General features: G+C 40.1%; 1 protein-coding gene across 1 annotated transcript in view; it reads right to left on the reverse strand.

The window, feature by feature from the left end:
• ADAMTSL1 (ADAMTS like 1) overlaps positions 1-11,831 on the reverse strand; it is a 191,095-nt gene extending 179,264 nt beyond the window's left edge. The window contains exon 1 of the mRNA XM_056325134.1: positions 11,632-11,831. Coding sequence (XP_056181109.1) covers positions 11,632-11,688 — 57 coding nt within the window. The 5' untranslated portion in view covers positions 11,689-11,831. The remainder of the gene's footprint in view (positions 1-11,631) is intronic.
• Positions 11,832-13,303: the final 1,472 nt, after the last annotated feature.

The following is a 13,303-nucleotide window of genomic DNA, read 5'->3' on the forward strand; positions in this document are numbered from 1 at the left end:
TTCCAAGAGATCAAGTCTGCCTCCTTGTTCAGTGAAATGTGGCTAAAGATATTTTTCAAGTACCCAGTGTACTCCCTACATTAAACAGTAATATAGATAGTGGAAAATGCAGTTAACCTCTTGTTGGACTAAGGCACTGATACAGACTTTAAGCCACAGTTATTTCCCAGATGATATGCACTGCTGAGTTTGGTTAAGAAATTTAAATCATCTGGTTCTTATCATATCCACACTGTTTAGGGGTATGATGAACTGTCAGTGACAATATGCAAGGCTCCTCTGAGGCCATTGCCTAAATCTGACTTTTGCTACCGTGAAAATGGTATTAGAGACAGAAAACCAGTGTTTTTCCCTATGATATGGTCTTTCTGCTCTCCCTTTTTAGATATGTCCAAGCGCATCCCTATACGAATTGTTGCCAAGCCATACATTCTCCCTCTTTGAGTAATCCTTGAGGATCCTTTGATGTTATTTTGTCACTGGGGTCAAATACATACTTCACACAGTACTGCAGTGCTGTCTGTAGTGAACCAGGAAGAAATGACTCTCAGCACTTAGGTGCCTAACAGCGGGAGACAAGGCCTGTGACCTCATCTCTTTTTAAGACACCTAAGTTTCAAAATGTATTGTTCAAATCTTCAACCAATGTAAATAAATGGTTTATAAGATTTCAGTTGCACAATGTTGTGTATCTTTATTGCATTCTATCCAAGTTAACAGCTGGATTACAGCTCAGACGGGAAACTGCTTGGAAAACTGGCTTTCGAAGGAAGGCAAGGCAGAGCAAAATCACAGCCAGTTGAATTAATATTGATAATTACTGTCAAACAAAATGTTAACATGCTAGACATTCCTGACTAGCTGTTGAAACTTTTCAGAGCTATTATCTTGGAAACATCGTAAGTAAAATATTCTGACACATCCAGTTTGCAATGCACAAACCCCATGTTTAATGTATCTAGGCAAGAGCTGCACATGATTTTAAACAGTACTATACGATGGAGGTACATCCACTCTTCCAGAATAACTGTACCATACTGAAGAAAGGGCTATTAAAGTAAGCCTCATCCTTGTGAGGAGTATAATTTCCTGGAAGCACTGGGATTCCCCATGACAACAGCCATCTTTCAGCTCCAAGCAGATATCTTCCCATCTCATGCACCTCATGAAAGCACAGGTCCCCAAGCCAGCTATAGCAATATATCCAAGGACTTGATGGAATGAATGCTGACCTATTTTCTTTCCCCAAGGGGTCTGCTTCAGGGTCAGGGTGGATGAACACTGTTTATCTGGTGTGGTAGATAGTTTGTCTTCCCATTATCCTAACTGTATCCCATGTAAAGATGAAGAGAGGACTTCAGCCACCAGACCTGCCACCCAGTCACCCTCCAGAACGACCCCACAAGCCAGAAAAACTTGCCCACCTTCCATTCTTACCAAGGTAATGGGAGTTCTGGTCTTACAGAACTTAAAAGAAGATGAAAAGAAAATGCCCTTCTGCCCAAGCTGACAGAACTGTTTACTGCATCTGAGATGCTGAGCAACGAGAGTTGCAATTGCTCCCATGATAATCATGGGATAACTACGTGCTGTTCCATATGGTCCAATCAAAAGGATGCCTACAGAACTGTTCAAACTACTGCTAGTGTTTTCTCTGGCAAACAACCTGGAAAGAAAAGTAGCTGCAATAAGCATCAGACATACTGAGCTGGAAGTGGCTACACCTTGTACACTGGCTTCTCTGCTTCCTGGAGGGCAGCAGCTCCCTCCTACTGGGTGTGGGGCAGAGAGCTGAACAGTATCACCCCACTTGCCCCAGGTTTCCACAGTCTGGGAAATTAGCTGAGGAATTTTTGCCTCCTTTGTGCTTGCAAGACCAAGCAAAAGGCCTGCAAGGGGATCAGGAGAGTATTTCCTATGGAAAACCCCTGGCACAGGGAACACTTGATCTGAGTGACTCCACACCCTAAGGAAGGCACTGGCACAGGAGCATGCACGTGTGAGGGTATATACTGTACTTTGTGTAATTACTTTATGCTTCAGACTTCGCTAGTGCCAATAAATGTGCCAGGATTTATTTTTTCATTCCAGTCTCTTAAAAAGGAATAAACAAAAACCTCCAAATCTCCTTCTGGGTAGTTTTTAATTTACTCTTTCTTCAGGATCAAAATCATCCATCACTTGGAATAAACAGGGGAAGACACCTTGATGAGAAGGAGAGAAAAGGAAATCTCACTGAGATCCTCATGCACTTTTTCAGTGCTTATCCTGCTTCTGTGAATGCAGGCAAGGGGAAGAGCAATAGGTAGACAATTTTTCTTTACCCTAAAGGAAGACACCTGATAGGCATAGAGCTAGCTCAGTTCCCAGGGACATAAGTAAAAATTTGCTGTGTTAGTTCTTTTCAACACGGTGTTCCTTTTTGTCTTCTTTTACTCTTAACAGCATAATTATGCTTACTACTAGGGGAACAGACAAAAGGAAATTATGACATTGTTTCCTTTTGCACAGGAAAGCAAAGGTTCAATGTTGGGGAAATAACCCTTCGTCCCTTCCTAGCCATATATGACCCGATATGGTTATTGAACAAGTAATAGGGACAAGGCGTCACACTGAAATCTGTCATCCTGAAAAAAGAATGTCCGTGGTCTCAGTTTTGTACACGTTTGCACCCTCTGACAGTCATTAGCTCCACACATCAAGTGGTCTCTGAAGGATAAAAGAATTGCCAGTGCTGTCCCCACAGTCCCATGAGGTTCTTCCTGCCCTGAAGCAAGTCACAGAGCTATATGTATGCAGTCTTTTAAACTTATAATAGGGAGTACACCGCTTCCAATCTGCAACAAAACAGCAAAGAAATGATAAACAGACATCTCAGGACTTTAGGAGCTAAACAGCAATCCCCAAACCTGGACTGGAAGTTGTATCCCAGGAGAAATATGCCAAATGTGAGCTCATTTCTTCTCCTAAAAGGGCAGCAGCCAGCTGGGGGTGGGGGTTGCTGGCAGAGGATGGAGCTGACACCACATCACTTCAACACACTGCATGCTGCGCTCCCCGTAACATTTTATAACAGTGCCTTATAAAACTCAGATCAGTCCTATCTCTCACTCCACTTACCCATATGAAAATATACACCAGGAGAGTGATATGAATACAAGTGCTTTCTTTCTTGCTCTCACAGACCTAAGTTACTACACCCTGTTGTACTTAAATCCTACCATGCTGGTGTAAATAACAGGCATGGGTGATTCAATGCAGAGCAGGTCCAAGCTGGCTCAGCCTCAGACTTGTCGCCTTATTGACTCAGAAGGGCTTTTAAGGCTAGGACTGGTTCAGATGGAGGATGGCTGAAATCACTTTCCGGAATTCAGAACCCACCCAACAGCATGGGTTCAAAAGTGCATCTTGCACTCAAGGACTTTGGGTTTGCCTTCCATGTAGGAGAACTGGGGGCAGGGAAAGAGCACACAGAGACACACTGAAAAGAAAGGGCAGAAAAGTAAAATTGGTATCTGTCACAAGGTCATTTGCATGCCAAGTGTTTTCTAAGTGAAAACTGTGTGCTGGCTGGGCTGTCTTCGTCAGCTTCAAGAAAAAATGGCCAACATACAGCTGACACTCCCACCTCCAGAGGTTAATCACTGTCTCCCCCAAAGAGCAGGGTAATACACTGAAGTGTATGTTAGCCATTTTACCTTTCTTTACTAAATTGACCTTAAGCTTCATATATTCACTCAGCCTAACTCTGTACAGGTCACAATGTCTAATAATGAGTCCTCTTAGTGCACCAAACCCCACGTGGACTGGATGTAGAAACTCCAGTTCTGAAAGTCTGAGCTAGAAGAACTTGTCACATCAGCATAGGTTTTAATGGGCTTGTCAGTCCTGGGATGGCTCAGTCTCCTCTGGAGATGGTCAGAGCATTAAGACAAGGTGCCATAGGTTGCAACAGGAAGATGGCACTGTCCTGACAGGAGGCATTTCAGAGAAGGGAGGAGAGCTCCCCAAAGATTTGTGTGATTTCAGATAAACATTCACAACTATGAGTTTTTTTCAAAATAAATGAAGCATCTTATTCTTCTGATGGTCTGCCATCTCCCTTGGTTACCTCATGGACCTGTGTATGTGTTTATTTTAACATCAAGGAACCGTATAAAGGGTTGAAACGTTAAGCCTTGGTGGAGGCAGGAAAACTGAAAGGGCAATATTTATATAAATAAATGGGAGGCAAAGAGAAAGAAAGCAGGGAAGAGAGAGAGGGAGGAAGGAAGGAAGAAAGAAAGGGAGAGGAAGGAAAGAGGCAGAAGTAAAGAAAGAAATAAATAATGGAGAAAGCTCAAGATCCCATGTCATACCAAAAAATAAAGGGAAGACAGGAAAAAAAATGCTCATTGGACCCTTAGGAATTAACTATAAACTTCAGAGTTTATCTAACATATTTATTCCCCTCTTAATCACAGAGTAATTGATCTCAAATTAATGAATGTGTTTCTTTAAAGGAAAATACACTCAATCGTGGAGTGTTTGCAGTACCAAGGTGGGGGAGTTTTCTAGGAGTACCAGATTATTTGCAATTATTTTACATTGAATTAGAAAGTTGGAAGGAACAAACCACTGTCAGGATACAAGCTGCTGCTATTCTCATGCTGCCCTCTAATATCACACAGGATGAAAATATTTATGTTTCCATTGCTGTCACCAAATAAAAGGAAAGACATATCCACACTTTGGAGCCAGTATGCTGCACAGAGAAGGGTATGCTTTTCTCTTTATGCCAGTCTTCAGTTCTGGTAATATGTGATAATGCACCCCTGCTTGCCCTGGTGCTCACCAGCACCAGCTGAGCCCATCAGAGAATGATGAGACTGCTGAAGTTTGGATTGGCAAAGTAGAGTCTTACAATTCAAGCTGTGGCAGCTCAAGTTTTTAATTCCAGAGATTTCCATTGAATTACTTCTCCCCTTTAGCTAATTCAGATCTTTCATCTTTAAAATGTGGCCCTGGCTAAACCTTTAAGGAATATATTGGCAATACTACAGTAACTTGAAAATCCCCAGCTCTTTTTAAAAGTTACAGGAACTATGAAAATGTCATATCCAAAACACATTTACAATCATAATCCATCCACATACCAAAATAATAAAAAAAGAAAAGACAGCCCTGGGCTTGTTAAGGGCAGTTATATTTGCCCTCAACAACAGATGCTTTTAACAGTCCAGGCTGAAAGAAATATGGGGATTTAAATAAGCCAGTAAGTAAGTAACTAAATAAATAATCCGCCAAGCTGATGCCAGCACAAGAACAGTAGGAGACCTTATTGTTTCCTTTATTCCCTTTCATTTCTGGGTCTGTTGATACAGCGCAGGATCTGAACAATACACTAGCAAACTTCAAACAGGGACTGAGATTATATCCAACAATGCTAGAAGGGGAAATTCAACACCCCTACAGTACATTCATACAAAAACAAAATGAGTTATATTTATTTTATGGGACAGTTTGAATTTATTATAAGTTGCATATAATTTCCTGTCTCATTTCTTGTGCACTCTTGGAATTTATTTCAGGATGTCTTACATTATCACACACCCCCTTCCCTCCGCCCTGACACCCTCCCTGCTGAACTTGCTCTACAAGTAGTCCCTGAAAACCAGAAATCCCAGGGCAACCTCTAAAGGGTTGAAGCTTTGGAAGAAATTCCATAAAGGCAGTGAAGATGAAAATGGAAACAATGTGAAAATTAGTGTACTGTAGAACCAGTGAACATACCAATTATTTTTCTACATAATTAGAAGAAGGACTGCTCCTATAAGCAGTGTCCAAATAATTCACAGGTGGCAAAACTATTAAGATTTCTACATATGCTTGCCTTGGAAACAGATTAAATCTCACAAATACACACACTGCTTTCCCTCCCCCAGTCACCTGTCTATATTGCCTTCCAATTTCACCACAACTTTAGGTACTTTTTTAAGAAATTTGGAAAAGTTGCGTTCTGGCAGCAAAAGGAAAAAAAATGCTCATATGTGAAATGAAAAAAAAGAAAAAAAGCTGGAAGTGCACCTGGAGTTGGTAATCTTTGATGTGATAACATCTCACTGTCAATGAAGCCCAGAGAAAGTCCTGGCCTACAGTAGCGTTCAACGTGCATACTCAGATTCAGGCCATGACACATGCATAACACCCAGAAAAGGTGTTCTGTTGAAAATACAATAAATTAGCCATTCAGAGATTTCACAAGAAGATACTAATGACCAGTGCTTTTTGGAGGTATTTTAATTGCTTCTGTGCATGACATATAAATACTACATGTAAAAACTCAAAATAAAAACAGTTATTCAATGAAAAAACTTCAGTAAAAAGTCTAAGAAGGTGGAATTCAACATAACTATTGCAGTTAACAGAGGCAAACTGATTTATATAGATGAGAAGCTTGCTCTCAAATCTCAGCTAATAGCATGCTTATGAATCATTATATTTTTGTTAAAAGTTAGTATTCTAAGAATGGTATTTGCCATTTCCAAAAAGAAGGGCAAAACCTGTAAATGGTGATGAACATATCCAATTGTGGGAGAGCCTTCAACAGATAGCGTTGAGCCTTCAACAGGTAAGATACTGCATACAATTATCTTGAAAGACAAATGACAAATTTGAGAATGGCATATTTAAAACCATGATGCCAACTTTTAAATCTTTCTAGTATCTTTAACGCCCAATGGACAACCCTCTGTCTTTGTTCCTTTTGCATACAGAAAAATTTTGACTGGTTAAAAAAATAGGTCTGAACATGTACAGTGAGTTTTAGCATGCATAATAGCAAATCTCAGACCTGAGTGAAATGTTTTACATTCCCTGAGATAGAAGGACATCTAAATGATCAGATTGCACTAAGCATTGACCATTATTGATCTGTGTTCAACACTGCACAAGGTTAAGGACCTAGAGAAGATTTTCTACCACTCCATGAAATGTGTATCTCTTGCTTACTTCCCCCATTTTGCCTGAACATACATTTATGTTCATGCTAGTGGATGATATAAGACCTTGAATATCCAAAGCTTGTCAGCCAACCTGTTAAGACAAGCCTACTGCCCATCTGCTGATATGAAAAGACAGAGATGCCAAAATCAGAAGTTAGCCATTCCTATACACCAGTTAGGAAGAAGTGGTTCATATCAGAGTATGATATTCTAGTGGAATTCCACGTTTCATGCCAGCTTTCAATTGATTGCTGTCCACCACATAAGAAGACTTTTTTCATAAATGTCCTTGGCTTGGACTGGAACAAGTAATTTCTTTCTGTTTCTCCTGTTCCCCATCATGATACCATAGCATCTAGTGGTTGATGTGTTTTCACTGGTTTTTCACTGCCTTCAGCTTTCTGATTGTTTCTGTAAGGATGATATTCTGCTTTCCTTTCTTATATGAGAGAACACATGCCTGTCTGGCAACAGACTGCAATTTCCCTTTTTTTTCCCAGGTAATTTTTGATCATAGAGATCTGACTTTCCTTACAAACTTAAGAAAACAGCGATGAAAAGCAATACAAATAACAGTGCTGTCTGCAGATTTGACAAGACAACACTGTAACAGAAAACATGAAGTTATAGTTGGACGGATAACAACACAGTTACAAGGGATTCAGTTTTTGTTTGCTTCAGTGAAAATTCAGTCATACAGAGATTGATACCCCTCTTCTAAAGAACTATTTGTCTGGGCATGTGGACTACTCAGACTTTACATTAACTCATGAACCTTCTGAGTGTATGAGTTTGTCCATCTGACAGATCCATGACTACAGGTGACCATATTCCAATCTTCAGCCTCTCCACATATTCAGTTTCATAGGTTTTTTTTAATTATTCTTTTATCAGACCTAAATCAGAAGTCATTAAAACAAAATATGTTTAACTTTATGGACACTGGTGAAGGAGACTCAACAGCCTACACTAAGTACTGATTCTCATTCACTAAAGTCCAAAAGAAAAAAATTCCATCAACAACTTTAGTTCAGCTCATGCAAGTCTGCACTTGGTAGAAAAAGAGCAAATAAACGATACAATTCAAGAAATCTCTGAAGGAAGAGGTTAATAAAATAAGTGCAAAAACAAAATTTCAGAGGGATGCAGGAAGAAAGTGATGAGTATATATATACTTAGCAGCATTTAGACCTTCACATAAGAAATTGTTTTGTTGTATAGATGTGAGGCATTTGGACTACAGCAGCACTGGCTGCAAACCACAATGGTGAGAAATTTTGTACACTGTCATGTGAACAAACCTTAGCTTTGTATAGCTGAACTCCGTATTTCAGTGCATCCTTACTCAACTGATGTGATCAAATGCCAGGCTGCACATATACATGACTATGCATGAAAATATGTGTGTGCAGTTTGGACACTGTACTGGAAAAATCACTCCCTATACAGCTACAATTGTAGAAAGAGAGGAGCAGACATACAACAGCAGGTAGACCTATCTACACATGAAAGGAAAAACTGTCAAGCTTTGTATATTTAGATGTAAACAAGAAACATTATATTCATTCTACTGGCTAATTGTGCATGTGATCATCCAAGACAGGCCTAGTTAGATAATAGGAGAATGTAATGCCAAAGAGCCTGGAAGGAACTGGCTATTGTATTTGACTATTTTCCATGCACAAATTATCACAGCAAAAGAAAGAAATCCTGCAGAAAAACACATGTACTTTATTACAATTCCTAGTGTCACTTCTGTAAGGACCACAACAGCAAGAAAAAGAGCTAAAAAAAGCTGCTGAAAAGATGTAAATAACAAATGCAAATGTGATTAAATGCCCTTCTGACATGATTTGACTTCCAAGTTTGGATGAACACTGGCTGGTTATGGTTTTGGCCACATTTCCTTTGAGCTAGACAACTATGATTTTCTCGTGTTAGGCTTTTATTTTTAAACCAATACAAAGGGAAATCTCCAGAACAGAATGCCTGCTTTCTTTTGTTTCTCTTAAAAAATGGTGTGCTAATATTTCCTTAGCATGCAAAAGTTCACAAATCAATGAGCAAAATTCTCCAAATAGCCGGTCTTAGTCTGAAAAGAGAGAAACTGTCTTTTCAAGTTACTTCCAGTCTGATATTACTTTTTCAAGACAGGCGTCTAGTGTTACATCTCAGATTCTCAAAAGTATCTATGAAAGTATCTAACTCCCGTTTATGCCAGGGAAACTGGATGTCTGAGTATGGAGCAAGTTTTAGGGCAGTTAACACATAAACTGCTGACCCCACAGACCTTACTTAACCACCACTCAACTGAAAATGATCACAATTTATTCTGAAGAAGTTTAAGAACCCTAATGGTGTAGTGAGCTACACTCACTGTTTCACCGCTCCAGGTGGCCTAACCTGGAGCCAACTATATCTGCAGACTAACGAGGGGAGCAGGAGAGGTTATTGCTGATACTGCCTGTGGGCTTCTCCATCCCCTTAGTATCATGTGCACACAGGCTGTGGATGTGTCTGGGCTACACAACCTCTTTACTGAGGCAGGGATGCCCAACATAGACTTTAGGTGCTACCTTGCTTCCCAGCCTCTTAATGAAAATATAGGAACATGTGATAAATTATTGTAAGAGTAATCCTGTAAGTATTTGTTACCTAGTTACAACTGTGAACTTCTGCTGATGTTACCAAGAGTGCGACATGACCACAGGCTGCTCAGTGTGGGCGACAGGAGTTTTAAAGGGATACAAGGTGGAACATACATATCCAAATGCTGATTGTCATAGCTTTCAAACAGATTCCACCTACTTGACCGAAGGCTGATACTTAGGAGGTTAATAGCCAGGTCATGGGCCTTATCCAACATCTCTTTTTTTTTTCCCCCCCTCAGAAACATCCATGAACTTCCTACCATGCCCTGTGTGAACTCATGCTGCAATAAACTACACCAGTAACATGTATACCCAAGGTACCCTACAACTTACCTCTATCTCTATCCAAGCTATAGGTCAAATCCTTGCATGTTTACCTAATCTCCTGCTGAAAGCAAGTGAGAGATTTTCTCGAGTGTGGAAGGAGCAAAAGAATGGCCTGATTCAAAAAAGAAAGTTAAGCTTGCTTCACATCACTATTCTTAAGGCACAAAGAGATTTGATGGGAGGTGGAGAGGAAATCTCTTGAGGCAGGGTAAGTTATACAAATATAAACTAGTATATATGGAATATAATGCATAATAGTTGGCAGCAGCATGCACTATTTATTTTTATGAATTAGGGACTGAGAACTTAATTCACAGGCAGCAGAGTAAAATACAAATGTTATGAGTATGAGCTTAACACGGGGCCAAATCCTACAGTACTTACACAGTCTTGTTGAGTCATATCTCCTGTTGATCTTCCCTAAATTAGTACTGCAGGATTGGATCATAATATATTACAGTCATCAGGTTATAAACTTCTCATTTTTATAAATGAAAGCAAATCTGTGCTGACTTTATGCCATTTTGTGTGAATGCAGTATTTTAGATAGAAAGTAGCCCTTTAAACAAAATAAGACTTTTAGATTGGTCCAGATAGCATTCTTATTTCTAGTGATTAATTAGTATTTACTGATTATATATCCAAAAGGTGTTTTTTTTAAATCATAGAATTATTTTTATTAAGTATTTTGAATAGAATTATCCTACTGTTTAGGTCCCCTTGTGGTTACAAAAAAATGTGTTAAGATTAATTCATAATTATTACCATAGATTATACAGATAAATAAGATATATTTAATAAATAAGTTATACAGATAAATAAGAAGACACAAGCTGCTATGAAGTTCGTATATTTCTGTAAGTTCTTTGCTATTTGAATAACTTCATTAAGTCAAATATTCAGAAAACAGACAACATGTGTATGCCAAGACTATGGTATCAAAAGTGCGTGCATAATAATAATCTTATTGCAGGTTTTCTGATAGCAAACATACAGCTTATAAAATCAAGTAGGAGTCAAAATGGAATATTTAATCTCAACCAAACAGCAGAGTTATGGCACTCAGCTGTAGAGCATCCTATCAAGATAATCAGGGGAAGTCATACAGTAACAATCAGCTTTACAGCCCTGAAGTATACCAGATATCACATAACATATCTTCCAAAAGTTGGTATAAACTTGTCTCAATAATGAGTTACAGCAGTAATGAAAGCTTATTTAAACTGGCTGTAGGAAAAAGTTCAGTGCCTGGTTTCTGTGCATGTGCGCAATTGAAAAACATTTTTTCTGTTCTGTGGGTTTTTTTCTTTGTTTGTGGGCTTGGGGTTTTTTTGTTGGTTTGTTTTAGGAAGGAAGAGCATTTCAGGTACATTACAGTGTGGGGAGAAACAGCTCTTCTCTAAATATCAAGCAGTTAAATCACCATTCACAGGTCATTGCTCTCTAAGTTTATAGAAGTGATGCCAATATCAGCTTCTTGGTCCTACCTGCAGCAATCCACAATATCACAGCTCCAAGCCTTTAATACTTTACAGAGGGTAAGATTTATATAATTTGTTCAAAACAAAATCGTAACTGCAATCTTAAAAACACACCCACCCGCATATATACACATAGATACAATATCAGCTACAAGCTACACGTATTTGCAGGAAAGAAATGGCATTTACCAGGATGAGGGAAACCAGAAGCAGGGTGCCAGCAACTGTCCAGTGGCAGCCCTCCATGGTCAGGTCTGTGCCGGACCTGGGTTGGACACTGCGCAAGCTGCGAAGCTCTCAGCTGCCTGCTGTCACATCCAGCGCTGGTGCAAACCTTCAGCCCCGCTTCTCCGCCTCCATCAGCTCTGCTCACATTTCCTGACCCAGGCGTGGGTGGGTGGGTTGGGGTGAGCTGCGGGAAGCGCTCCCTGAGCCGGCGGGCAGCCAATCCCCTCCTGCTAGTCAGACATGCAGCTCAACAAAGCCAAGGGGTCTAGGGAAAGTGTAACAGTGAAAGACAGAGGGGAAGGGAAAAAAGAGAAAGGAGGAGGAGGAGAAGGAGGAGGAGAGAATTGGAATGGCACAGCTGAAGGGAGCGCTCTGCCTTCAGCTAGCCGTCCTCCAGGAGCTCTGCTCCACCACTTGCCATGAACTGTTCACGCTTATTGCTAGGTCAGTAGCTCTCCTCCTGAGTGTGCATTGTTCCAGACAGGAGGGAAACTTAATCTGTGTCAATACATAACACATGCCATGAAAGGCACCAATTGGAAAATGCTGAAATCCTCCAGGGAGAATGTACATTTCAGTAAAGCCTTGTATTCTTTACGGAAAAATGCTCTCTTGGAACCCTTTTACACCATTTGTTCAGCGATAAAGGAGTCTGACTCTGCTCCCAAACTGCAAAGCAGGAGTGTTTCTAGCAGTGTGACTGTCTTTCTGTCACTACTTTTCTCTTTGGGGGGAATTTAAAAAATATCCTATTCTGCATTAGAAGGAAAGTGAGCATACGGGAGGAAGAATTTTGCACAGAAAGGCAAGAGTTCCTCAGGAAAGCTGGGAACTCTGACTTGTAAGTATTAAGTTGACAGAAGTTTCAAATCACTGCTCTCACTCTGTTCAGGGTTCATCCAGTTTGCATGCCTATGCCTATGCCCTTGCATTGCCTGAAGTCTCCAGTGTTCAGTGTGGTTGTTTTTGTTTTGTGGGTTTTTGTTTTTTGTTTGTTTGTTTGTTTGTTTGTGGGTTTTTGTTTGGTTGGTTGGTTTTTTTTTTGCCTGTCTTTTATTTTCTGCAGTAGAAAGTGCAAACTGGATCCAAGAACTCTTTCTCAATGCAGAAGGCATTCTCCCGCATGGGGCTGAGCTATACATCTCTTGCAATCACAGTATTACAATGTTGCATGGCATGCTACATTCAGATGAATATGTAGAAAACCCCGTCTTCCCTAAGCTCTTTGCTGTGGTACCTTGGTAAGCTCAGACAATAAAGGACAAAAGCAAGGTACGTGTGTGTTAGGGGTGGATAGCAGTATGCTAGCAATGAGCCTTAAAAGTGACTAAAATCAGAAGCTAGCAGTGGAAAAGGGAAACTCTGCCAAAGGCACCAGGACTGGGGACAGAAAGGAAAAAGGAGCAAGTGTAGACAACAGACTATTTAGGAAAACTGCACATCAGTAGAAACGAAAAACAGGCTGGAGGAAAAGCTGGACTAGCAGATGGACAATGATACAGAGTTTGCAAGAGAGAAGGAACTGAGAGGGCAAAAAAAGAGTTACAGATGTTGAGAAGTCAGATAGGAGCAAGAAGAGGGTCTGGCTTGGCATAACAGTAGCAGAAACATAAACATTGAAGACATCTGAAGG

The sequence above is a fragment of the Falco biarmicus genome, chromosome Z, assembly GCF_023638135.1.
Source record: "Falco biarmicus isolate bFalBia1 chromosome Z, bFalBia1.pri, whole genome shotgun sequence".
Taxonomy (NCBI): Eukaryota; Metazoa; Chordata; class Aves; order Falconiformes; family Falconidae; genus Falco; species Falco biarmicus.